This window comes from Mustela putorius, unplaced genomic scaffold, assembly GCF_011764305.1.
Source record: "Mustela putorius furo isolate JIRA1106 unplaced genomic scaffold, ASM1176430v1.1 tig00000135_pilon_pilon_pilon, whole genome shotgun sequence".
In the NCBI taxonomy this organism is placed as follows: domain Eukaryota; kingdom Metazoa; phylum Chordata; class Mammalia; order Carnivora; family Mustelidae; genus Mustela; species Mustela putorius.
In genome coordinates this window covers 4180468-4208346 of record NW_025421292.1, presented here as the reverse complement: position 1 = coordinate 4208346, position 27879 = coordinate 4180468, and the positions used below count along the sequence as shown (strand labels likewise).

The 27879-nt window shown below is 38.7% G+C and overlaps 1 protein-coding gene across 10 annotated transcripts in view; it reads left to right on the top strand.

Moving 5' to 3' along the window:
* SLC26A8 (solute carrier family 26 member 8) overlaps positions 1-27879 on the top strand; it is a 77276-nt gene that overhangs the window by 36420 nt on the left and 12977 nt on the right. For 7 of the 10 annotated variants that reach the window (XM_013044802.2, XM_013044801.2, XM_013044806.2 and 4 more), the window contains 7 exons: positions 2912-3076; positions 3773-3922; positions 8795-8877; positions 18649-18796; positions 19641-19754; positions 25163-25240; positions 27580-27675. In XM_013044802.2, the coding sequence (XP_012900256.1) occupies positions 2912-3076; positions 3773-3922; positions 8795-8877; positions 18649-18796; positions 19641-19754; positions 25163-25240; positions 27580-27675 (834 nt within the window). The remainder of the gene's footprint in view (positions 1-2911; positions 3077-3772; positions 3923-8794; positions 8878-18648; positions 18797-19640; positions 19755-25162; positions 25241-27579; positions 27676-27879) is intronic. The other 3 variants (XM_013044811.2, XM_013044812.2, XM_013044804.2) reach the window with 2 other exon arrangements.

Sequence of the window (27879 nt, the reverse complement as noted above, 5' to 3'; positions counted from 1 at the left end):
GCTATCAGTGGGAGAAACTGAGTAAAGAGTACACCAGATTTCTCTGTAATGTTTCTCCCAACTGCATATTGATTTACAGTTATCTAAAATAAAAAGTTTAAATTTTGAAAAGAAGTCTGTACTAGAAAATATCTAACATTCATTGTTATGTGTTAGTCACTGTTCAAAATACTTCACATGTACCCCTCTCATTTGACCCTTACAACTCCTTGTATGAGGGTAGGTGTTACTATGATTTTTTTTTTAATTTTAAGATTCTATTTATTGATTTATTTATTTGAGAATGAGAGAGAGAGAGCATGAGTGGGAGAGGGTCAGAGAGAGAAGCAGACTCCCTGCTGAGCAGGGAGCCGACACGGGACTTGATTCCAGGGCTCCAGGATCATGACCTGAGCCAAAGGTAGTTACCGAACCAACTGAGCCACCCACGTGCCCACTATGATCCTTGTTTTAAGGGGAAAAAAGGTATAGTGAGGTTAAGTGAATTGATCCAAGTTCACACAGCCAGTAAGATCCCAAACTGGGAATTGGGCTCAAGGTTGTCTATCTCCAGAATCTGTGCTTCACATAATTTTAAAGTGCAAATTAAGATTAATATTAATAAAAGTGAAGTGTTTGGTGTCAAAAGAATGTAAAGCACAGGAATAACCTTTAGTTGGTTGAAGTCTGTGAAGAAAACAACCATGTTTTGAGACTTCTCTTCATTCACTGAACATTTAGTACTTGTTTTCTATAAGAATGTGCAATAGGTATCATGTCATAGGCCAACTCTGACTGATTGGCATTCGCTGCTTAGAGAATTAGGTCAACACAAATTTTGACACCACCACACAGCTGAGCAAGAAAGAGCTTTGTGGTTATAAGTATTTGCCACTTACAAGGTGGAAGGAAGAGATGGCATGAAAAGTGAATGGTAATGTATTTGCCTCTGTCACTACTCTCAGATTTGAGCTAAGTGTTTTACATGTTTTATACAATGTAATTCATACAAAACACTGCATGGTTATTACTCACTTTTTATAGATGAAGAAACAGGCTCAGAGAGTTTACTTAACTTGTCCAAGCTCACACAGCCTGTGAGAGGCAGAGCCAGGATTGAAGCCAAGTTTTTCATCCCTAGGAATCATGCTCTTCTCACCATATCTCCTGGAGAAGAGGAATTGTATTGAGCTCTTGAAAGAAATGATGGACAGGAATTGACAGAAATGGGCAAAAAAGAGGGATTCATGCATAAACACAGAAATAGATACAGATCAGCCAATCACACAAAAGACAGGAAGCTGACTGGCCCCATTAGAGTAGCAGAGCACATTGGGCAATAATGATCAAAGAATATAGAGACATGGTGCTCAACTGACTGAAAGCTTGAAAACAAAATCCTTTTAAACCTCCAAGATTTACTCTTCCAAGTTTGTTTTCTGAGAGCTTCTAGTGAAGGAGAGGTGAAGTGCTAACTATAGTAGGCTTCAAGACTGATCTTTCCCCATCTTCTTCATTAAGCTGTGCAAGTTTTCTTAACCTCCTTTCTTAACGGGAAATGGGGCTCGCCCTCTATCCAACAATTTTCAAGTTGCTTTTTATTATAAAAGATGGAGGGCACCTGTCGGGCTCAGTTAGTAGAGCATGTGACTCTTGCCCTCAGGGTTGTGAGTTCAATCCCCACATTGGATGTGGAGCCTACTTGGAAAAAAAATAAGATGAACACGTATATTGCAAGAGTCTCAAATAATAAAAAAGTGCATAAATCTTAAAATATTACCCCAACCTTTTTAAAATGTAATTTATTTACTTGAGAGCGAGAGAGAGCGAAAGAGAGCCTGAGCTGGAGGAAAAGCAGATGGAGAGAGAGGCAAATGGAGAGGGAGAGGCAGGGAACCCGACAAACAACGGGCTTGATCCCAGGGCCCTGGGATCACCACCTGAGCCTCAGGCAGACACTTAACTGGCTGAGCCACCCAGGTGCCCCAATATTGCCCCAATTTTTAATCCCATTCCCCAAGAGTAACTTTTTTAATAGTTTGGGGCTACCCTTTTAGATCCTTTGTATATTTAAATATATATATATATATAAAATATACATATATAACATATGCACGTGTACATATAAAATACTAAAATGTAACCTACATTTAATGTATAATTTGTGGTATATGTAATTATATATAAATATAGAATTATTATATGTAATTATATATAAATATATAATCAGATAAATTATATAAGTTTAATTATATAATATATAATTACATTTATTTATTCAAAATATAAGTATACAAATTATATATTAAGTGTAATATGGTATTTTACATGTACATATGCATATATAATATATAAATTATATTTATTATATATACTGGATTTATAGAAACTGAATTTCTGTCTTATATACACATATTATCTATTACGTATATAATCCTGAAGACATAAATTCAGTTTAATCATTCTTAGTAAAGATAAATGTCAAAGGCCGAGGAGTCTGAGCTGGAACCCGGGGGGTTTTTTAACTTGTCTTTTCCCTTTGTGAAAAGCCACATTCCTCACAGGAATATTAACATCTCCTGAAAAGGGCTATTAAAACGTCTAACAAAAGGGCCCTTAAAAAGGCAAAAGCTTGTTCTAATCACCACTTGGTCACTGTTAACCTCACATTAATAAGGTCAATAGATGCTAGGGCACGAACTTAAGCGTAAGTGCTCCCGAAGCAGGAAGGAAGTGTGATCTCCTGAATCAACACCAAGGACGGACCTTGTCATTTGCAGTTGCTGAGAAAAAGAGAGGGCAGAGTTAACCCCAGGGGCCTCATTGAACTTTTTCATTGGCAACCTCGTGGAGAGCGCCTAGTTGATGCCTTTGTTGGTTTGGTGACATTCTGTCTCACTCCAGTTTTCTTTTCCACCCGACCCTCCTGCAGCTTTCAATGGGCTTGTTAGGTTTTGGCTTCATCGCCACGTACCTTCCGGAGGCTGCAATCAGCGCTTACCTGGCTGCCACAGCACTACACATTATTCTGTCCCAGCTGACTTGCATCTTCGGGATTATGATTAGTTTTCACGCTGGTCCCATCTCCTTCTTCTATGTGAGTAATTTCTGCCCTCACCCAGATATACAGATGCCCCTCCCCTTGACTCAAGTGGAGAGATTGCTGCATAGGCGGCTTAGTCAACGAGGTCTTAGAAATAATTTCATCTCTTCTAGATTTACAGTCGTAATTAAATACCGATGCCGGTGGTATCATGTTCTCAGTTGCACTAACCATTTTGCCCAGCCCTTTTAAGCAAACATGATTTACATTAAAAGTTGGTTTTTAAAATACTGTAATCTAGCATAATTCTTCCCACTACATGCCTCATAGCAGACCTGTATCCTAAAACATCTAAAGAATATAAGATGCTACATTGTCCCTTGATGCAAGAATGGCATAGGAGGCATGCTAAAGAACATCCATCAGTGGTCTAGAAAAATTAGTAAAAAGAGTAGCCTGAAAAACAGAACTCCTGGGTCCCTTCCATTACACTGAAACATTAAAGTGTATTCTCTCCTTACTGGGCATTATTATCTTTTAGTGTCTCCCTTTCCAATTAAAAAATATCTGTATCTATATCTATATCTCCATCTTTCCATTTGCCTCCACTGTGCTAGCAATACTTATAAAGACATTTGTGCCCAGAAACACTGCTTAGAGGTTTCTTTTTCAACTAATCTAGTGTCATTTTCTAGATAGAGGCAATTATCATACCCCTTACTAAGCCTTTATAATTTTGTTTTCTTTCAGAACATAGTTAACTACTGTGTAACTCTCCCAAAAGCTAATTCTACCAGCATCCTACTATTTCTAACTGCTGTTGTTGTGCTGAGAATCAACAAATGTATCAGAATTTCTTTCAATCAGTACCCACTGGAGTTTCCTATGGAAATTTTTCTGGTAGGTTTTGATGCCCCAAATTCATGGTTTAGACCATTTAAAAATGCCCGCTTTCTTAAAAAATAAAATAAAATAAAAAGCAAGCGACCTAGGAACGAAGAAGATTAGAGGAGACTATTAAAATAATAATTTCTTAAAAACATATGTTGAGGTGCGCCTGGGTGACTCAGTAGGTTAAGCCTCTGCTTTTGGCTCAGGTCATGATCTCAGGGTCCTGGAATGGAGCCCCACATCGGGCTCTCTTCCACAGGGAGCCTGCTTCCTCCTCTCTCTCTCTGCCTGCCTTTCTGCCTACTTGTGATCTCTCTCTGTCAAATAAATAAATAAAATCTTTTCAAAAATAAATAAATAGGGTGCCTGGGTGGCTCAGTGGGCTCTTTGCTCAGCAGGGAGGCTGCTTCCCTCTCTCTCTCTCTCTCTGCCTGCCTCTCTGCCTACTTGTGATCTCTAGCTGTCAAATAAATAAATAAAATCTATTAATAAATAAATAAATAAAATAAAGACGTATGTTGAATTGTGAAAAGTAGAATACATTTAATTTAAAATACTAGCTTATATTTGTAAAACATGCTTATTTTTAAAGTACTTTTCTCTATTGCCTCTTTCATAGTATTTTAGAAATAGGATTTTTTTCCCCTTATGGAAATAACCCAGGATCATTCTAGTTGGTTTTTTGTTGTTGTTGTTGTTGTTTTTTGTTTTTTTTGTTTGTTTGTTTTTTGCTTTTTTTTGAGAGAGGGAAAGAGAACAGGCAGGGGCAGGGGCAGAGGGAGAGGGATAAGCAGACTCCCTGCTGAGCAGGGAGCCCAGTACAGTGCTGGATCCCAGGACCCTGGGTTCATGACCTATGCCAAAGACAGACACTTAACTGAGCCACCCAGATACTCCTCATTCTAGCAACTTTGAAAAAATAAGAAAAAAATGGAAGAATAGAAATTTCCACACCTTCCAAAGTCAATTACAATAGATAATTTTGGATTTTCAGTTATTCAGTTTTCTTCCTTCAAATATGTATGACAGGCCTATGCTCAGTGTTGGTGAATTTCTGTCTTCTACGTAGAATGTTGTTCCTATTTTATTTTATTTTTTAAAATTTTATCTTTAAGTAATCTCCACCCCTAATGTGGGGTTTGAACTCACAACCCGAGATCAAGAGTCATATGCTCTACTGACTGAGCCAACCTGCTGTCCCTGTTTCTATTTTAATAATGTTGCCATCATACTGTTTTCAGCCTCCTTTCATTCTCACTATACTACAGTAGAGAAATTGAGGGAGGTGAGATGTTAAAATAGATTGCCTAATCCTTGTCATTAGTAAGTGGCAGAGCTGGGGCTCACCACTAGCTAATGATAACATTTCTTCTTTCTTTAAAAAAAAAAAAAATCTGGTAAAAGTTATCTTTTGCAGTTATGATTAACATTTTTACAATGATAAAGACATTTTCATAAATAAAAATCAGTCTTTTAAAGTTAGCATTTCTCGTATTAGGATTGCTGAATGCTTGGGGATCCACAAGAATTAATTTCCCCTTAAGAAGTGTTCTGTTGCAGAGATGCTTGAAGTTCAACAGATGTCCATGTTTTGCCTTAAATTTCCCGGCTGCCTTGTATTTAAGCAGGGCCAGTGACTTTGGAGCCAAAGCATAGGAGAAAGCATGTGAGTCCCCATGTTCTTTCTCTTCCTGCTGTGGTAATCATAGGGCTGCCTGTTGAAATAACAGGGTCCCCAGGTGGAATTTGCCTGGATCCCTGAGGCACTGTTTGCAAAGAAGTTGCCCTGAAAAGACACTTGCCCACAATAGACTGTGTGGGCAAAAAATAACTCTAAGTTCTCATGATTTGTATGTTGCCAACTAATTCTATACTAAAGAATCCATGTCTATACCCAGCATGATTAAAACAGTATGCGAGGGACGCCTGGGTGGCTCAGTGGGTTAAGCCACTGCCTTCGGCTCAGGTCATGATCTCAGGGTCCTGCCAAGCAGAGAGCCCGCTTCCCTCTCTCTGCCTGCCTCTCTGCTTACTTGTGATCTCTCTCTGTCAAATAAATAAATAAAATCTTAAAAAAAATAAAATAAAATAAAACAGTATGCGAATTGCTTTGGAATTTGAGACCAAGCTTTGTCTTATAACTGTTAACTACTTTTCATGGAGCTGTATATTCTTTCTTCATTGGAGTAGCTGAAAAGCTATTAGTTTGTAAAGGCCATAAACTGAAAGACTACTTTTATCAAAGACTTCCCAAATCACTATACAGAAATATAGTGCCGGAGAGAGTGGAGTCAGGAAGCTGAGGCTTTGGAGTCACCAGCAGATGGCGTCTGTGAGGCAGATATTGGCACTCCCGCTAATTTCAGCTTTCCTTGAAGTGTAATTGACATATAAAGTGTACATCATGGTGATTTCTTATGCAGATACATTGTGAAAAGATTCCCCCATCTAGTTAATTAACATTTCCATCACCTCACGTATCTATCGTGTGTGTGTGTGTGTGTGTGAGAGAGAGAGAAAGAGAGAGAGAACATTTAAGTTCTACTCTTAGCAAATTTCAATTATACAATGCAATGTTATCAGTTATAGTCACCGTGCATTACCTTCGACCCTCAGACCTTATTCATCTTAAACGTGAATGTTTTTGTGTATTTTTATCAACCTTTCCCCATTTCCTTCAACCCCCATCTCCTGGCAACCCTTTTCTACTCTCTGTTTCTGTGAGTCTGTTTTTGTTTTTGCTCTTAGATTCCACACTTATGTGATACCAGACAGTATTTGTCTTCCTCTGTATGGCTCTTGTCACTTAACATATTGCCCTCGAGGTCCATCCCCGTTGTGCAAATCAGCCCTCTTTCAAGAGACATCAGCAGCAGGGATTGTAGTGATATTCCTTCAAGCAACCTCGAAAGCAATGAACGTTAACCAGAGTTACTAGGAAAGGCAAGAAGAAAGAGTATAGAGGATTCTCTGAGTTCACTATGGCTGACAGATTGGTTTGGGAGCCACAGTTAAGACATTCCTTTTGGAGAGCGCTATAAATAATTACGATGCACCATGGAGTGAAGTGGGGGAAGAAACAGATCCAGCAAGAAAAGTCGGTGGAGACTTAAGAATTGTTGCAGTTTAGGCAGTACACTTTTTGTGACCTAATTTATGCTCGAAGGTTATCAAAGCCTGTAATAATTACTTATACACATATCAAGCAAGTCAAGTGATCAGGATCACTGTCCACCAAGTAGTAAGGATTAGAGATGTTGTTAGAACTGAGAAAAGACTTGCATGTTTCCCCTGGCAGTGAGGCAAATGGGAGCGGGAGGATGAGAGCTGCTATGCCCTAAAGGTGTAAAAAGCTTCTCACAGCACCCACCAAGACACTTACTGTTTAGACATGCTGGAGGAAACTGCCCACACACACCAATCTGTCCTTAACACATAGTGTCAAATAGAAAGGGAAAGTTTCAAGGCAGTATCTGGGATCCAGGTAGAATATACTGACAAATAATTCAGGAATCCTATAGCTCTAAGAAATTATACATATATGTCCATCATTTATATGTGTACATGAGTGTGTTTGTGCCTATGTTTATTTAATTTGTATAACACACACCAAACAGGCATCAAAAATAGTTGTCTTTGGGTGATTTACTTCTGCTTTTTAATTTTCCTATTTTTCTCTGTGTTCCTTTATGAGCAAGCATTACCTTTATATTGGAAATAAAAAGAGTTCCTTGGCCAGTTTTCACACTTTTTGTCCTTTAACCATATAAAGAAGAAAACTTCTCTGAGTCAAGCTATGATCCAGATTTTTCTTTACCTTCTGACCTGTAAGGTTCCCAGGGGTCTTCATCAGATCGCAGCATCACAGATAAACCAATTGCTATTCTACTCAGTGTCTGAACTCTCAGCAGAGGCTGGGAAAAGATTTACGTGTTAGTAGGGAAAATGGGGTAAAGCAGCTACATAATTATTATGCTAAGACCTGGGCATCAAGTTCTTTTGTCTCTGGCTTACTTTGCTCTGGTGTGAGGTCTCTATAAGGTATAACAGCTGCTAGGTTGTCTATTTTGCCCCTAGTTGAAATGGAAAGGAGCCTTGTTATTTTAGGACTAAATGAAAGGGAGATTAAAAAGCAAGTCATTGCCTTGCTGAAGACTTTTTCTTTGTGCTATCAAATGCTGCTCTATATTTATTCTTAAGGGTTATTCAGTAATATGATTCTCAGTATACCTAAACAATCCCCCAAAGGCATATGTATCTTGGTACAGTGTCTCTAGATCTAAAAACTTCTACAACTGAGGCCTTAAAATACCGACTACCTGAAAACATGTGTGTATTCGGTCCAGATGTTCCAAGTTGGTAAATGCATTCATTTATTCCCATTGTCATGTCAGAGACCAAGGCTGAAGTTGCTTTTCATTCTGTCTACAAGGCTAAAAAGAACAAAGGGAGGGGGCATCTGGGTGGCTCAGTCAGTCAAGCTTCCCACTCTTGGTTTCTGCTCGGGTCACCATCTTGAGGGATCAAGCCTCCCCCACCCCACATCAGGTTCTGTGCTCAGTGGGGAATCTGCTTGAGAGTCTCTCCCCCCTCTGCCCCTTCCCCCCACATGCTCTCCTTGCTCTCTAAAATGAATAAATAAATCTTGAAAATAAACAAACAAATAAATAAATAAAGAGAGCTTAGGGAGCTAAGAGTCAGAGAGGGTTTCCACCTTTCTTTCTCCGCTGAACTGGCCCCACCTCTCTTTCTCACTTTCATGCATGGGGACCGCCACATATATTTCATTCCCCGCCTCGCCAAGACTAAATGCACCTCTATTCCTGGAAGCAATTCATAATTTTGAGATGATCATATGCATTTTTATTTCAACCCCTACAGATTCTTGGCTTCACTGCATTTGCCAACAAGATAAGCATGGCCACTGAAACCAGCAGGACGCTCATTGATATGATTCCTTATAGGTCAGTAACTCCACTTCTCAGGATTACTTTTCCCTCTCTGTTACCTTCGCTTAGCCTCTGACCACACTGTCTGACTGGTATTCTCTACTAGCAGCCTGGCCACGGACAAATATGGGTATTGGGCTCCAATGCATTTTAGAATACAGAGGTCCACAAAGGAAGATGGGCTAGGACAACCCTTTGTTTCTCCAGTCAGCCTCTTACTCTCTTCCCCTAGTTGAGCCAGTCCCTTTACACAAGTAAACTGTTGGAGGCGCCAGATACCAGAGAGACACACAGTTTTTTCCCAGTACATCTCGGGTCTTCAAAACGTCCATACCTATCTGACTAACTCTCAAGGATGGACCAAGAGATGCGTCTGCTTTCCTGGCCTCTGTCCTGGAGCTAAGTGCTCAGGAGATGAGTGTCCCTCTGTTTCCACCCACTTCGACCTCAGTGTCCTTAAGAAGCATAGAAAGCTATCTTCAAATAGTCTGCCCTATGGAGTTCTTAAGGACTTGGGATGAATTTACGTTATAATTTCTACCAGTGACTATGGGTCAGTCTTGCTCCTATTAGGAAATATTAGTTCCCTGTAACCTTCATCAGATGAATCACTTTAGCTAAGAAAGGCAATACACTGCAGTTTCTTGACTCACAGGCAGGCTTTTGAAGAGCGTTGTTTATTTCCTAAGGCTGCTCAGTGGGGAATACTGCAAAGAGTCAGTGATACCGGCAGACTCCAGGAGAACACAACATAGACTACTTTGATGAAAGCGGACTGGATTAGTCTCATGTCTGATAGTCTCATGTCCTATCAGTTCTCCATTAAATCCAATGATTACTAAATCATTTGCAATTCTGTTCAGTTAAAAAAAAAAAATGTGAGCAGACCACCTAGGTGCCAAGGAATGCGACAGTAAATAAGACTGCGTCTTTGCTCTCAGAAAAAAAATAACAAGAACAACAATGAGATTGATAATAATTATTTTATTTCATTTGCACCTCTCAGTAATACTCCTTTTTTATGGCTGAAGAAACTAAGGTTTACCAATTTAAATTATTTCTCTGCCATCACACAGTTGGTCGGGGTACAGCTACTTTTGAGCCCATTTCCTATTTAATTCCAAAATCTCTGATTAGAATCACTCTATTGATGACTTAAAAACCATATGGTCAACTTTTGCTTGTTTCATCACAAGATTGAGGGTATAGATAGATAGGTAAGCATTTCAAAAATCTAATTTTAGGTATTGCTTTCTTTTTTTGTTAGGTATTGCTTTGAACTTCCCTTTTTATTATATGTTTATCTGAGGTTGCTAAAGATTAGAAAATTTGAACAATTTAAGTTAGTTTTTTCTGTGACCATGTGTCCTTCTAACCTAAACTACTAACAAAGAATTAAATATTAGAGAACACCAGAAAGGAAAAAGAGTAGTTTGTGTTAGCATACTGAATATTTAAGGTTTACTGACAGAGATTTGGGCAATAAATTCCATTTACTGTATACCTCCTTGGGATAGCCACGTTTTTCTTTAATTTCTTAAAAGTACAAAAAGGGGAAATTTAGCAAAAGGTTAAATATCTGCCTTTGAGCCTTCAGTTATATTTCTATCTAGCTCAATACCTAGAAAACACCTAGGTGCTTGTAAGTTATAAGTATATTTTAAATAGGGAACTAAGGCATAGATAGTGAAGGAAAAGATATTTAAAAATAGGAATTTAGATTCCTTTACATAATAATGTACAGTAGGCTGCTTCTTATTCTAAAGAAAATAAAAATTGGAAATGCAGAAACTAATAACATTTCATTAGATAAAGGATTAAATATAAATACATCACAAAATATATTTTAAAATTATTTTCCCAAGTGATATTTAACACATTGTTCATTTTACTGAAATTGGGTTTTACATAAAATTTTGGAAGTCAGTTATGGAGTCCTGTATCTGTGTCTTGATGAAAGATAAAAATAATCAGAAGAACTAACATTTCAAATAGCAAACTTCATCTAAAACATTTCAATGTTTTGTTTTGTTTTGTTTTTACTTAGAAAATAAACCTAGAGATATAGAAACCAAAACATACGTGTGCTTCCAAATTCAGCTTGAGAGATTATTTTACGGATCCATGGAAAAACAATACTGCCCCTCAAATCATGAAAATTTCTTTTCCTTTTTTAGTCTGTTAATATCATGATTGATTTTTGAATGTTAAACCAACATTGCATCCTCAGATAAACCTCACTTAGTAATGATATATGATTACCTTTTGTAGATTGACTTGCTAAAATGATGGTAAGAATTTTTGCATTTATGTATATTGGCCTGAGAGTTTCTTTTCTTGTAATATCTGTATCTGGCTTTAGTAGTAGAGTATTGTAGACATTATAAAACGCTTTGGATGTATTCTCTTGTCTTTAATTTCTGGAAGAGTTTCTATAGAACTGGCATTATTTCTTCATGGTAGAATTCATCAGTGAAGATATTTAGGCCTGAAGTTTTCATTGTGGAAAGGTTCTTAACTACAAATTCAATTTTTAACGGGCTATTATTTAAGTACAATTACTATTAAGTTACATAAACTTTCTCTATACGTCAGTTTATCCAGAATTCTTGAGAGTACTCAATTTTGGTGATTCAAAGAATTTGCCCATTTAAAGTGTCAAATATATTGACAAAAAGTTATTTATAATATTTTCTTACTATCTTGTTTCAGTAACAGCTTTACTATACCATAAAATTCACCATTTTAAACTTACACACTTTCATTAATTTTAGTATATTCTCAAAGTTGTACAACCATCATTGCTATCTAATTTTAAAATATTTTATCACCCCCCAAAAAGAAGCCCTGTCCCATTTGTTCCCCTCCACAGCCCTGGGCTAATTTCTTTTATTTCTATTTTAATTTTTTATTTAATCTAATTTCTTTTATTTTTATTTTAATTTTTTAATTTAAGTAAACTCCACACCACACATGGGACTTGAACTCACAACCCCAAGATCAAGAGTCACATGTTCTACTGACTGAGCCAGCCAGGCACCCCTTAATCTAATTTCTACTTCTAGGAATTTGCTTATTCTGCAATGGAATCATAAAACGTGTGGTGTTTTGACTCTAGCTTCTTTCACTCAGCATAATATTTTCAAGATTCATCAATATTGTAGCATGGATAATTCCCATTTATGGCTGAATAATATTCCATTATATTGATATACCACCTTTTGTTAATCTGTTCATCAGCTGATAGACATTTCATTTATTTCCAACTTTTGGTTATTATAAATAGGACTATGATCTGCAGGTTTTTCTTTTGAGCACCTGTTTTCATTCCTTTTGAGTTTATATGTAAGAGTAGATTTTTGTTGGGTCATATGGTAATCCTATGTTGAACCTGTTAAGGAGCTGCCAAACTATTTTCTACAGCAGCAACACCATTTTACTTTCCCACCAGTAATGCACAAAGTTCCAATTTCTTCCTATGTTCACCAATATTTGCTATTTTTAATTATTATTATTGTTATTATCCTTTTAGTAAGTATGAGGTGGTACATCATTCTGGCTTTGCTCTGCATTTCTCTAAGGACTAATGATGTTGAGCATTTTTTCATGTGCCTACTGGTCATTTGCATATCTTTTTAAAGAAATATCTATTCAATTCCTTAGACTATTTTTAATTGGGTTATTTGTCTTTTTGTTGTTGAGTTGTAGGAATTTAGGATACTAGACCCTTCTCAGATATACAGTTTGCAAGAATTTTCTCCTTTACTGAGGGGTGTCATTTCACTTCGTCACAGATCCTTGAAAGCACAAAGATTTTTAATTTTGATGAAGTCCAATTCATTTTTTCCTTTGTTGTTTGAGCTTTTGGTATTACAAAGTCTTGTAATGTAATCCAAGGTCATGAAGATTTACCTATATGTTTTCTTCTAAGAAACTTATAGTTTCAGGTCTACATTTAGGCCTTTAATCCATTTCATTGGTTTGTTCACTGTTGTATATGTTGTAAGATAAGGCTCTGACTTCATTCTTTTGCATGTGAATATCCAATTGTCTGCATACTATTTGGTGATGAGACTGTTCTTTCCCAATTCAGTGGTCTTGGCACTCTTGGTGAAAATCAATTGACCATGAATGTTTGAGTTTATTTCTGAACTCTCAATTCTTTTCTGTTGATCTGTATACCAATCTTAATTACTACAGTTTCACAGTAACTTTTGAAATGAAATACCCTGAGCCCTCCACCTTTATTCTTCTTTATTTTAGAATCAGCTTTTCCACTTCTGCAAAAGAGTCATTGAAATTTTGATAGGTATTGCCTTGAATCTATATGTCAGTTTGAGGTTTTTGCCAGCAAAACATATAAAATATGTTTAAATCAGTGAATATAAAAATTCTAAAAGAGGTGGGTAGCTCAGTCATTTGGGCATCTGCCTTCAGTTCAGGTCCTGATTCCTGAAGTCAAGTCGCATGTTGGGCTTCCTGTTCAACGAGGGCTCTCCTTTTCTCTTTCTCCCTCTGCCCCTCTCCACTGCTTTCTCTCTCTCTCTCAGATAAATGAATAAAATCTTTTTTTTTTAAGAGCAAACTCATTTTTTTCACCCTCCCAAAATGCTGTAGAACCAACTTTTGTTATTTTGAAAATTGTTAAATAAAAGGAACAAAGTAAGCATTTATCATGCTCTTTCTATAAGATCTGCTCTTTGGGAGATCCAAATCATTGATATTCAGATACTTCACTTTATACAAGTATTACAGCCATTTAAGGGAGAAGGAATTATAGAATTAGGATATCACCATTAAAGTATACTAGTGTAACATCTGTTAACATTATAAAAAGACACAATAATGAGCTATCAGAAAAAGAAATTAAGAAAACAATCCCATTTATAATTGCATGAAAAAGAATAAAATACATAAGAATAAATTTAATGAAGGAGGTGGAAGACATGTATACTGAAAACTATAAGACATTGATGAAAGAAATTGAAGAAGACACAAATAAATGGAAAAATATTCCATCCTCATGGTTTGGAAGAACTAATATTGTTAAAATGTTCATACTATCCAAAGCAATCTACAATGCAATTCTATCAAAGTTCCAATGGTATTTTGCGCAGAAATAGAACAATCTTTATTTTAAAGATTTGTTTAAATGTTCTAGAGAGAAAACACAAGCACAAGCAGGTGGAGGGACAGAGGGAAAGAACTCCAAGCAGACTTCCCACAGAGGGCAGGGCTCAATTCCAGGACCCCTAGATTATAACCTGAGCAGAAGGCAGAGGCTTAACCAACTGAGCCAACCAGGTGCTTCTAATTATAGGGTTTTTTTAAATTTTTATTTATTTATTTGACAGACAGAGATCACAAGTAGGCAGAGAGGCAGGCAGAGAGAGAGGGAAGCAGGCTCCCTGCTGAGCAGAGAACCTGATGCGGGGCTCCATCCCAGGACCCTGGGACCATGACCTGAGCCGAAAACAGAGGCTTTAACCCACTGAGCCACTCTTAATTATAGTTTTTTTAAAAAGACATTTTATGCCTTCTGACAGAATTACACACTACCACCTATGAAATATTTTTGCCTCCCAAAATTAGTCCATATCTGACCAAACCCGAAAGGCTAACTACCAATTTATAAGAAATACAAAAGAGGAATATGTTAAATGTTAATTCAGAGATGCAATCAGCAAAATCTTTTGGGAAAAGGACCAGAGTCCAGGTTCTTTAACAACAACAACAACAGCTTTTGTTGCAGGGAGGAAAAACAAAAATATGGAGCAAGAACCTATAGATTAAAAGAGATTTAAGAGACATAACAACCAATTGTAACATATGGATCTTATTTGGGTTCTAATTGAAACAAATGTTAAATATATATTTATAAGACACTTGGGAAAGTTTGAACATTAATTGTATATTTGATTATATTGATAAGTTGGTATTAATCTTCCTATGTATATCTTTCAAATAGGCACACTAAAATGTTTACAATTAAAACTATAGAATGCCTGGTATTTGCTTCAAAATAATCTTGGAATAGGCAGTGGGTAGGAGTACAAATGAAATAAGACTGATTATAAATTGTTAAGTGTTGAAAGTGAGTGATGGGTACATAAGAGCTCACTATACCATCCTTTCTTCTTTTGCAAATATTGGGAAATTCTCCACATTAAAAATAAATTACCAAATATTTATGTGTGTTACTCAATGATACATGCCCCTGAAGGGACAGTCTCCGACTCCTAAGAAGTCAGCCTAAAATTGACCACACAGAACCTGTCTTAGATACTCTGGATAACAGAGTGAAATTTCTAAACCCATTCACAAACAGACAAGCATCTATTCTTATAAGAAGCAAGATAATCTTTAATTCTCTGATCAGCAATCTGATAGTAATACTGACAAAGAAAAAAGTTTGTCTTAAGGAGAGTTTCCTGGTTAACAATATGGTGAGAGATATACCTGGGAAGAAGTTCTACTTGTGGTAATATGAGACTGGCAATATTTTATATGATGTGAGCTTAGAAGAAATTATATATATATATTGACTTAATAGAATTAGATGACAGTGACTACCAGCAAGATGGACAAGTCTCAACAATCTGGTGACATCAAATCAACAGGAGTTGAAAGAGGATTTGGGGACATGTTGGAATAAAAAGCACCAGGAATCTCTCTCCCCACCTTGACAAAAATTGCACTAGCAGAATCTGTCTGATATAACTATTCTGGAACTCTATAGCCTTTTGAAGCCTTGTAACCTCTAGGGGAAGGCATGGGTGGTAAATTGCAATTAATTTCAGGAAATTTCAGCTCTTAGCACAGTGACAGCTACCATCCCCCACATCTAGCCTTATGTCAGGCAGTGGAATACCTGAAGCAACTTGCACACAACTTGAGGGAGGAAGCAATGGCAAAGAAGACCCTGTCCTCCAAATATTGAGGATCTTTCCTCCGATTGCTGATTGCTACTTCTGACCACAGAGGTGCAAACAAAAAGGTGAATAGCCATTGTTGTTGCACCTCGGTTCCCTTTGTTGCAAGTCCTTCCCCCTCTGGTAAAAGTGACTTCCAAGGGATTTAAAGAGGTAGTAGTGCCCCTTTTTTTCTTCATTTTTCTCTTTTTTCCCCTTTTGGAAGACATACATTAAAGATTAGGAGATTTTTAAAAAACTGTATATATAAGAAAAATTAGAACATAACTATACATGCCCAGAGAAAGGTACAGGCTCAGAAAAACCCTGAGAAAACCTTAAGTTTATACATCAAGCTTATCCTCAGCATAAAAACAGCCTACAACAATAACAACAACAGAACAATTACAAATAACAGCAAACTCTGGGAATGAGGAGAATCTGATTTCCAGGTTATCACATTATTAGATTCAAATACACAATATTCCACAAAAATCTGAAGGCAGATAAAGGAAGTATGGTTTGTTCAAAAGAAAAAAGAAACAAGAACAACAGCTGTCCTGAAAAAGGCCTGACGGCAGATCTATGAACATAAGACTTTAAACACTTGCCTTAAAAATACTTAAAGAACTAAAGGAAAATGTGGAGAAAGTCATGAAAACGATGTATGAGCAAAATGGAAATATCGGGGCGCCTGGGTGGCTCAGTGGGTTGAGCCGCTGCCTTCGGCTCAGGTCATGATCTCAGAGTCCTGGGATCGAGTCCCGCATCGAGCTCTCTGCTCAGCAGGGAGCCTGCTTCCCTCTCTCTCTCTGCCTGCCTCTCCATCTACTTGTGATTTCTCTCTGTCAAATACATAATATCTTTAAAATGCAAACTATTTTTTAAAAAATGGAAATATCAATAAAGACACAGAAAACTTAAAAAGAAACCAAAAAGAAGTTACGGGGCTAAGAAGTACAATAACAGTAAAGAAAATTCACTAGAGGGATTCAAAAACAGATTTGAGCAGTCAGAAGAAGGACTTGGTAAACTTGAAGATATTGGAAATTATTGAGTCTGAGGAACAGAAGGAACAAAGATCAGAGAAAAATGAACAGAGTTGTAAAGACCTTTGGGACACCATCAAGTAAAACAACATACACTTCATGGGAGTCTCAGAAGGAGATGAGAAAAAGAAAGAGATAGGGAACAATATTTGAAGAAAAAAAATGGCTGAAAACTTCCCAAATTTGATGGAAGACATGAATGTAAATGTCTAAATCTAACAAATTCCTAGTTAGAGAAACTCCAAGACACCTGTATCTAGATTCAGAATCAAACTTCAAAAGACAAAGAGAGGGGCGCCTGGGTGGCTCAGTGGGTTAAGCCTCTGACTTCAGCTCAGGTCATGATCTCAGGGTCCTGGAATCAAGCCCCACATCAGGCTCTCTGCTCAGTGGGGAGCCTGCTTCCCCCCACCTCTCTGCCTGCCTCTCTGCATACTTGTGATCTCTGTCAAACAAATAAAATCTTAAAAAAAAAAAAAAGGCAAAGAGAATTTTGAAAACAAAAAGAGAAGTGACTCATCATACATACACAAGGGCTTATCAATAAAGTAATGAACAGATTTTTCATCAGAAACTTTGGAGGTGAGAATGCAGTGGGCTAACATACTCAAAGTGCTAAAAGAAAAAGAAAACTGTCAACCAAGAATCCTATATCCTGCAAAATTTTCCCTCAAAAGTGAAGGAGAAATTAAAGAATTCTCAGATAAACAAAAGCTGAAGGAGTTTATTACCACTTGAACTCCATGCAAGATATGCTCAAGGGAGTTTTGCAGGGTGAAATGAAAGGACATGAGACAGTAGCTTAAAGCTGTATAAAGAAATAAGGATCTTAATAAAGGTAAATATTGGGAAATTATAAAAACTAATGATTTTAACAATGGTTTGTAATTCCACTTTTTATTTTTTACATAATTTTAAGAGACCAATACATTTAAAAGAATTACTAGTTTGAGGGCACCTGGGTGGCTCAGTCAGTTAAGCATCTGCCTTCAGCAGGACCTCGAGGTCACTATGTTGAGTGGACTAAGCCAGTCACAAAAAGACAAACACTGTATGACTCCACTTTAATGGGGTGCTGAGAATAGTCCAAATCATCAAGACAGAAAGGAGAAAGGTGGTTGCCAGGGCTGAGGGAGGGAGGGGGGAAATGGAGAGTTACTGGTTAAAACTGGTAAAACAGTTTCAGTTTTACAAGGTGAGTGTTGGGTGTGGATGATGGAGATGGTCGCACGTTATGAATGTATTTACCGCCATTGGTACACTTAAACATGGGTAAGATGGTTGATTTCATGTTATGCATATTTACCAAGTCAAAAAAATTGGGGGGAGAAAAATGCAGAATGGATGGTGTGGTTAGAATTGGAAGTAATTGGTACAAAGGACAGTGATTTAAGTTATACCCTGAAAGATTTGAGCATGAGTAGAATAGAATTCATTGAGCTTTTTAGCTGTAACTCATCACAGACGTGGTATCTGCCTGTTGTTTATCCACTTGTATGGTCTCCCAACAGCATTTATCCACTTGTATGGTCTCCCAACAGCATCTCCCAATCTTTGTTGCTTCCCTGTCCTGTGTGTTGCTGTTGCTATGTGGCAAAAATGTTGACCTGGAAGATAGCAGAGCATGTTCTCACAACGGCTTTTATAACCTGGCTGGGTTTGCTTGGGGGTTTTGGTAGGCTGCTGCCTCAGTTGTTCTTCTTATCTCTTATTGTTATTTTTTTTTTAAGGGTTATGCCAATTGCCCCACATGATAAGTCTGGAGTGGGGGAGGGACCAATAAGTTGTTCCTACTATCTAGGAATGATTCCACCATTTTATTCCAGCTTCATGTTTCCTGTGACACCAGATTTGAAGATTCTTCCTGAACTTATTTTAGAAGCCTTCTCCTTAGCTTTAGTGAGCTCCTCTCTCCTCATATTTCTGGGCAAGAAGATTGCCAGTTACCATAACTACTATGTGAATTCCAACCAGGTGAGATGACAGGCCTTTCTCTTATATCCTCTGACCTTATGTCTTTGTTCTCCAATCTGAGTCTCCTGCTAATATGAAGGCTGCATTCTTTGTAACCAGAGAGTCAGTGAGACTGTAATTTGAATTATAATTACCCAAGGATTTTTGAGGAGTGTGGCATACTTAACTTTGAAGTCACTTAAATTAACACGAGTGTTATTCCCCCAGAACAGCTATGGTGTAGGGAGGCAAGAAGATAACATATGGCATCGTGTTGTTAAGCTAGCAGAATTCCTCTCTTAATTTTGTCTTTCTTTCCAAAGTCCTGAGGAGTCAAGCACATACTAAGACACAATAAGAAATGGTAGGGAATATCAAAACCAGGCTTCTAACATAATTACACTACTCTCCCAGAAACAGTCCTTCTTTGTTTGTTTGTTTAGTTTCCCCACTATTCTAAATTTGGCTCTTTTCCTAGAACTCCAAAGAGAGATGTGAAAGCAAGAGGTATCCCACTTTGATTTTGAGGTAGTATAAAAGGGAGGGAGGAAAAATAGTACTATGTTTCCCTCTGCCATTCTATGTCCCAGTAATCACGTGAAAGGGAATAATAAGACAAAAAATTCATTTCTTACTTTGAAAAAGTGCTTTTCTTAGGATGGCTAGCTAAAATGAAGATTCAAGTTAGTCCAGGAATCAGATTTTCCATCCTTTTGTTTTTTCTAAGAATATTTCAGTGTTGTCTAAAATAATGGAAACAATCTTATCGTCAAACATAAGAAATAGACAGTATACCTTGAGTTCAAACTCAATGCTGCCTTCTTCCACAAACAGTGGGCCAAATATGTTTGCCATTTCTTTACAGGATTTAATAGCCATTGGTCTTTGCAATGTCATCAGCTCATTTTTCAGATCTTGTGTGTTTACTGGTGCTATAATCAGGACGATTATCCAAGATAAGACTGGAGGAAGACAGCAGGTATGTTGGAATAGAATTTAATATGAACATATTTATACTACTCATATGTATATTCATAGAGGAGTATTTTATTCATTTAATTTTGTTGCTGCTTTATTTTAAGATTTTATTTATTTATTGGAGAGAGAGAACATGAGCAGGGTGGATGGGGCAGAGAGAAAGGGAGAAGTGGACTTCCTACCGAGAAGGAAGATCAAGGGGGGGCTCAATCCCAGGACCTCGAGATCAAGACCTGAGCCAAAGGCAGACACTTAACCAACTGAGCCAACCAGGTGCCTCATACTGCTGCTTTGGTATTATGTTTGTTAGGGAAGGTCTCTTGGAGCAACTTGGATTTCATGCTTGCCTAAATTTTTGCTTGGACTTTTGTCTTAAAAATTATTGCCAATGTCGAATTTGTAAGTCATTTTCTGTAGAAATATTTTTCTATATGAGAGGTTTCTATGTATTAGTCCATAAAGACCCATTTTTTCGTGTAACATCCCCCAAAGAATAATATTTCAGGTAAACTAACCATCCCCTCTTAACATTGTTTTCCATGGAAAGATATATGCCCAGTCCTCATCTGGGAAAGCAAATAATACACCTCTCCCCATACTAGCTGCAGAACTAGAAACTTTCCTAGTTTCCCCAAGGCACATGGCAAGAGGCTCTCATGATAGAGAATAAGGCCTTTGTCTAGATGAGCCTCGAGAATTTATGACCGGTCTGCCTTGGAATACAAATCATCTGGGTCAGATTCTCTTCAGGTATGCTGAATTAGTAAACTAAATGTGTGGGTCAGAGGGGAGAACGAAGGGGAGAATGATGGTAGAGAAGACGTTAAAGGCCAGCTCTTTGTCTAACTGCAGGCATGAGATTTTGTAAGTCCAATGTTCATAAGTTCTGAACTGACTAGATAGAAATTCTAGCTCTACCGCATGGGAGGTGTCCCAGCTCAGCTCTGCAGCATGATGAAATGTCAGAGAACTATCAGAATCGAAACTGGAGTAAGCCCAGAGAATGGGTCAGGGTTCAGAGAGCAGAGAAACAGTGACAGAGGTCAACAATGAACTTAGGTCTCAAACACGTGGTAGAAACTTAAGTGTCAAAGAATGGACACTACACTTTAATGGGGGAGGATAAAGTGTCCCCGACCCTGGGTAGATATAGGTGAAGTATAAGGTCAAAGGCAATAAAAATTAGCAGGGTCGAGAGCTTGAGTCTAGAGTAAGACCATATCATGTCACTTCACGTTCTGCCAGACACTCTGGCCTGAAAGGTGTAGCTCTTTTCCACCACTGTTGGGCAGAAAGAAGGAAGGTGGGCTCTAAAAAAGAAGGATGTTCTCTGCACATGTGTACAAACACTCAAGTCAAAGGAGGGGATTTCATGGTAAGAAGAGGAAAAGGCCATCCCAGACATTAGTCTCCACTAACTTTTAACAACATGCCTTGTATCTTCAGTAGGTAAGTGTAAGATACATGTGGGGAGAAACAACGCACACAGTTGGAAAAACCAAATCGCAGGGCAAGTAACATTAAGTGCGGAATAAGTCATATAAATATGTTGAGTGAAGTAAGTCAAGCAGAGAAAGTCAATTATCATATGGTTTCACTTACTTGTGGGACATAAGGAATAGAATGGAGGACATTAGGAAAAGGAAGGGAAAAGTGAAGGGGGGGAAATCGGAGAAATCCGAGAAACAAACTGAGGGTTTTGGGGGGAGGATGGATGAGCCCACTGATGGGTATTAAGGAGGGCACGTATTGCATGGAGCCCTGGATGTTATACACAAACAGTGAATCACGGAACACTGCATCCAAAACTAATAATGCACTGTATGGTGACTAACATAACATAATAAAAAAGAATTTAAAAAAGAAAAAACAAAATAAAAAGTGCCATAAATCTATAAATACAAGAAAGAGAGGGATGGAAGAAGTGGACTTCTGTAGATTATTGAAAGAAGGTTAGGACTGGGGTGCCTGGGTGGCTCAGTCAGTTAAGAAGCTGTCTTCAGCTCTGGTCATGATCCCGGGGTCTTGGGATTGAGGCCTGTGTTGGGCTCCGTGCTCAGTGAGGAGTCGGCTTGAGATTCTCTCCCTCTCCTTTTGTCCCTCCCCCTATTTGGTCTCTCTCTCTCTCTTTCTCTCTCTCAAATAAATAAATAAAATCTTAAAAAAGAAAGGAAGGAAGGAAGAAAGAGAGAGAGAAAAAGAAAAGGAAAGGAAGGTAGGTTAGGATATGTATAGCTAGGAGGAAAGAAAGGCTTCCGTTCAGCTTGAGTAGCATTTAGCCTGTCGGAAAAAGTACCCAATTCAGAGGCAGCCTGGGGCTCTCATCTATTTGCTGCTGCTGCTGCTGCTGCATTGTTCTCCTTCCCCTACCAATGACTCTCCCTGTGGCATAGTGATGCTTCACAGACAGGCATTTTCCTAGGGATGCTGGTCAACCCTTCCCTGAGACCCTAATTTGCCCAGGAAATCACTGGTTTGACCAGAGAATGTTAGTTGGCCCCTGGCTGTGGAGGCACTGGGATCCCCAGCCTCCACTCTGAGTTTCTGATCTGGACAAGCAAAGGCCTTGGAGATTCATTCAGCCATCTTCATCCCACAGCAGTGGGGTGTTCTCTCTATCCCTCCTCTCTCGGGATTTTTGAGTCACTCTGCCTGGGAACACCTTCATTTCTTCCAAGTTCCTCAGAATTCTGGGAGGAGAAGCTAGGGGGCAGGCTCTGTACCTCTCAGACCTGTGCCACCAAAGGCCACTTTTTTTTTTTTTTTAATCTAATTTTCACTTTAACTTCCCTTGTCTAGAACCCACTTATCTTCCCTGGTTACAGCAAAACATATTGGCTCATCCAGCCAAGGCTTGGATTTCAGTGTTGGCAGGCCAGGGCAGAGGGAATATAAAGAGCCCCAGACCTGTGGTCAGTTGGACTGTCCCCCAATCCATCGTCCGGCTCCCCTCATTCTAAGATTCTAACCACTGGATTTCCATGTTCTCCGTGATTGGGCTCCTTTCCTTGTTCCCTGCTTTCCAAGGACTGGTCTTCTAGTCATGTCCCAAGGCTCTCAGAACTGCTTTAAAAAAATTATTATTATTAAAGAAAGAGACATAAAAGAAAGAAACGTGTTGTATTCTTCTTACAGGAAGCAAATGGGCCAGCTGGAGGGAGCCTAGATCTTGGAATCAGCCAGTCAGATAGATTGGAACCTGACTCAGTAGTTCCTACATGGGTGACCTTGGGCAAGTTACTTTTGCTTTTTGAGGCTGCAGTCCTCATCTGTAAAATTGGGCTAGAGATAACTTTTCAGTTAGGAGAATTAAATTCGATGGTAATTGTGCTTATCATAGCCCCTGTCACTTAGGAAATTCAAAAATTGTAGCTCTACCCCAAGTTCCCAGGGCCTGGGCCAGTACTTGGCAATGTGCTCGTCGACTTCATGGAACCCACTGTGTATAGAGTAGTTGGTGTCTGGTGTCTGAGGGTCTGCATGTGGATAGTGGCTGTGGCTTGTGGGAACTCACTGTGCCTTGAATTCCCGAAGAGAAGGCAGAGTCAGCAGAGGCAGTTTTTGTTCAAGAAAACCTGGAAAAGAGATGGAAAATGGGAGCAGAATAGCAAAATATGAATGAGATGTAAAGTTCTACATGCTTGCTGTCTTTAGACCCTGTTCAGACACTGAGTCTGAGATTCAGAGAGCCATCAAGCATCCTCCTAAGGCACGATGCCACCAAGGATGGCCTTCTGATCCCAAAGTCTTCTCCTTTGCGTGTGCAGCCCAGGGAGACACAATTATTGGCAGGCCTCCCACCCCTCTCTCAGCAGCAAATTTTGTGGGATTCAGTGTCAGATTTGTACTCATTTAAATCTAGGTTTTATGCAGCTTTTTTTTAAAGCATCTGCCTATCTTTGTTTCCTTCAATCAGAAGAACTTGGAGAAAAGAAGTGGGAGGTAGGTCAAGCCTACCCAGGAATGCCAAAAAAACAAAACACAGAGGCAAACAAAACCAAAAACAAACCAAACAGCAAGAAAAAAGAAGTGGTAGAAAGGAAAAGTGCTGATGTACTTTCCTGTGCTGATCAAAGTAGTTTTTCTGCAGTGCCAACGAAGACCACCCGATGCGAGACCCTTACTACACTAGATCCAGCAACAGGCTGATGTGTACATTGGTTGGAGAAGCTCATGTTCTCAGTTACCTGTTTCAGTACCACAGGGTATAACATGTGTGTCCGTAGAACTCCCTGAGTTTCAGTTGTAATGGTCCGTTTTCCTCAATCTCCTTTCAACCCTACCATTGTGGAAAGAAGGAAGCAGGAAATTGATTTCCTTGCTTTTACTTTTAGTGATGCATTTATAAGTAAATAGCAGTGAGCAGAGAGAAGGAATCCAGTAAGAAGGTTTTTCTTTCTTTCTTTCTTTCTTTCTTTCTTTCTTTCTTTCCACTCCTAAGAAACAAAGAGAAAAATTCGAGCATCGTTGCTCATCTGTCACTTAATGGGTTAGCTTTGAGGGACTCCCTCAGATCTTGCTTGTTTGGGCCATAGTTCTGATCAGTGGTTTGTTTTATCTTCCCCCACACAGATCCCCCAACACAGTGGGAGATTCTACTGTTTTGTATCCATTTTTGTTCTTAGAGGCTTAAATGATGGAGATTTAGCTATGGAGGACATACTGAGTCCAAGACTCTGTTCAGAGAGCCATGAGACTCTAGAGGAAACTCTGTGGCTCAGTTTGCTATCTGTAGTTGCCAGTCAGAACCCCTGCTTACCAAGCGACACTGAGCCCAGAGTCACACAGCTAGCAAAAGACCCAGAGCTGCTCTCTGCTGCCCTGACTCACATTTGTAACTTTTTTTTATGGTAATGAAGCAGAGAAAAACTGAGGAACATCAGAAATGATTATCATTGCATTTTTAAGATGGAGCATTTCTAACGCTGTTTGATAGGAAGCTACCTAAGCTCCAAGCAGGAGAGTGAGGAGGGAGGTATTTACTGATATGGGAAAATGGAGGGGTTGGGATTTTAGGGTGGACAGTAATGGGTCTACTAGGGCTTTTCTAGAATGTTTCAGGAGGAGTTAAATTTGGGAGGGAATGAAAACCCGACCTTAGAAGACTCCAGATTTCACAGCACAAAGCTAGGGCAATAAAGATTCAAATAGCCAAGACAATTTAGCACTTTTCAGAAAGTATTCATGCATTCATTTTGACAAGTATTTCTTGAGTACCTAGTGTATGCTTAGTGCTTTAACAAGACCTGAAAATGTCAGCTCAACAAAAAATGCACTTAGGCTGGATGGTTACACTCAACTCCTTTAAAGAAAAAAACAGCACGCTTCTCACCAAGCAGAAGGCCTCAATTGCAGACAGGGACCAATACATTCCTGATGGTCTCTCTCCAACTGGCTCTGTCTCCTCAGTTTGCATCTCTGGTAGGCGCAGGTGTGATGCTGCTCCTGATGGTGAAGGTGGGACACTTTTTCCATGAAATGCCAAATGTAAGTAGAACTGATAAATAACCAAGCGGGGAAAGATCAGATCTCCAGATTGTGTCTTGGCAGGGCATTCACCTTGTCCCCAGGGGTGGCCCTGTCCTAGCTCACATCCCTTCCCTTTAAAATAATAGCATCCGCCTCACAAGATTGGGAATTAAATCAAGTAATGTTTGTAATATAGAGAGAACAGCATTGAGCTAATCGTAAGTGCACAAGAGGTATTAGGTATTATTGTCACTCTTCTCATTCTCATTAATCTTCTTTTTCTTGCTTAAGCTATAAAGTAAGTTTTATAAGTAAGGATTTAGTTAAAGATGACCAAAATAGACTTCAGATGCCAGAACGCCCCTCACCGACTCAGGCTTGGAAACTCATTGTGTATTCATGCCATCTGTTTTCCTAAGCTGTTTCCAGAAGGCCTTGTTCTGCATTCATATGAACTCAATCCCCCTATTACTGCCGTTCTGCCTTGTGATAAGTTTACACTAGACAGCAGGTTCTGAAAGTTGGGTTGTAACCCTGTTCAGCTGGGACACCTCCATATACTTGCCATTTCTTCCCTTTGCGAGGGACTGATCACCCTGCATTTAGAAATGCCAGGGGCATTAATGATTGGCTGTCATTAATTTGTTCTCAGTTACAATACAGACCAATGCTCAGTAACCACAATTTCCTTGTAAATTTCTTTAACGTTCCCTTTCGCCATGTTTAGATAGTATTAAGGGAGGTGAGAAGAAGTTTCATGACTGGGGGGAGCAGCTTGCTTACAAGCTGGAGTGGTTGCAAATATTATCCCCATGCTTTTGAACACCTCCATCCCACCTGGTAAGTATCAGGTTTCAGGAGAGGGGGACTACCTCAAGGCTCCTGCTGCCTTCTGCTGTTGTGATTCAGAGATCTTGGAACTCAGCCCCAGAATCTATATACATGGAAGGTGGGATTAAGCTTGTATTTATCACACAAGCTGTCCTCTGATTCCCAGCAGAAGTCATCTACAGAATGTAGCTTCTATAGCAAGGTGCATTAACTCTTAGAGTCTATTTTAGGAGAGCCGCTCACTAATGCACTTTGAATAGGGATTTTCTTCTCTCTCTCTCTTTTCTGTATAGCTAGAAGAATCAGAATTCTTTAAAACTGCAAACAAATAAAAATCTGTTGGAATTCACCAAGGGCCCTCCTTTATTATACATACATTAGAAACAGAGCATGCCTTTCTTTTGGCTCACATTATTTTTATAGCATCTGGATAGGATGTTTCTGGTTGAGAAGATGTGAACACCAACTGATCAGTAGAATATCTAAACCGCTGTAATAATGGGGCTCTATGAGCATTAAACTATGAATGAGCCCTTCCTTGGGGATAGATTATGGATAGCTTGTTATAAAATATTTATTGGAGTAGTTGGTGGAGCATCCTGGCTAGGATCTCAACCAGTTAGCAAGGGACCAACACAATATTTTTAAAAATATGATACACAATAGTATGTTCAATATTCCAATTTTATGTGGAAAAAATATATAGCACATACCAAAATGTTCCATGGTTATCTCTTGGATGATGGAAACTATATGTAAGTCTACTTCTTTTTTTATACATGAGTATGTTTTACCTTAATATTCAGAATGGCAACATTTTTAAAAATATTTTTTAAATCTTTTTAAAAAGATTTTTTAATTTTAAAAAATTAAACATCTTTTCATTTATTTAAATAAATTATTTGTTTATTTATTTGACAGACAGAGATCACAAGTAGGCAGAGAGGCAGGCAGAGAGAGAGATGGGGAAGCAGGCTCCCTGTCAAGCAGAGAGTCTGATGTGGGGCTTGATCCCAGGAGCCTGGGATCACGACCTGAGCCGAAGGCAGAGGCTTTAACCTACTGAGTCACCCAGGTGCTCCACATTTAGAGATTCTTGACTGGAAAGAAGATGAAGATGGAAAAGAAGTGATTTCTGCTTATTTCATCTTTGCCTATCCCTCCTCTGCTGACTTATTGAGTCCACTGGTCACTGAGTAATCTCAGAAAACCAGAGCGAGCTTAGACCCAGCCATTCCTGGTGATAGGATCAGTTCTAATTCCCAAGCAGAGCATATAGAGGAGATGGCTAGGAAATGGCTAAGAAATGATAAGCTATCGCAGGGACTGATGAAAACAAGAAAATGTTTCTTAAAGTACGTTAGATTCTGCCTTGAAACCCTGAGGATTTTTAACATTTCTGAGCAGCATGGCTGACTTTTTTGTGGGTCAAAAAAGTTTGTTTGTTTGTTTGTTTGTTTTTGGTGAAGAACTGGGAATTCTACCTCTGAAGGGAAAATTAATCAGGGTTTCCCTTTTCCCCATAGGCTATCCTGGCTGGTATTATTCTGAGCAACATCCTACCCTACCTTGAAACCATTTACAACCTACCCAGTCTATGGAGGCAGAATCAATATGACTGTGTGAGTATAAATACACTGGCTGAGATAGGGAAGAACAGAGGGGTAGGTTGGAAAGAGGGAACAAGCAAAAGAGATCAAGGTGAAGGACACTAGCAATTCTTTGATAACTAAGACTCTAGCTTTAAAAGGGGGGGGTAGTCAAGGTTATTGGTGCATGGAAATACTGAGACTTTATTCCAAAATGACACAAAATTAATAAAAAGA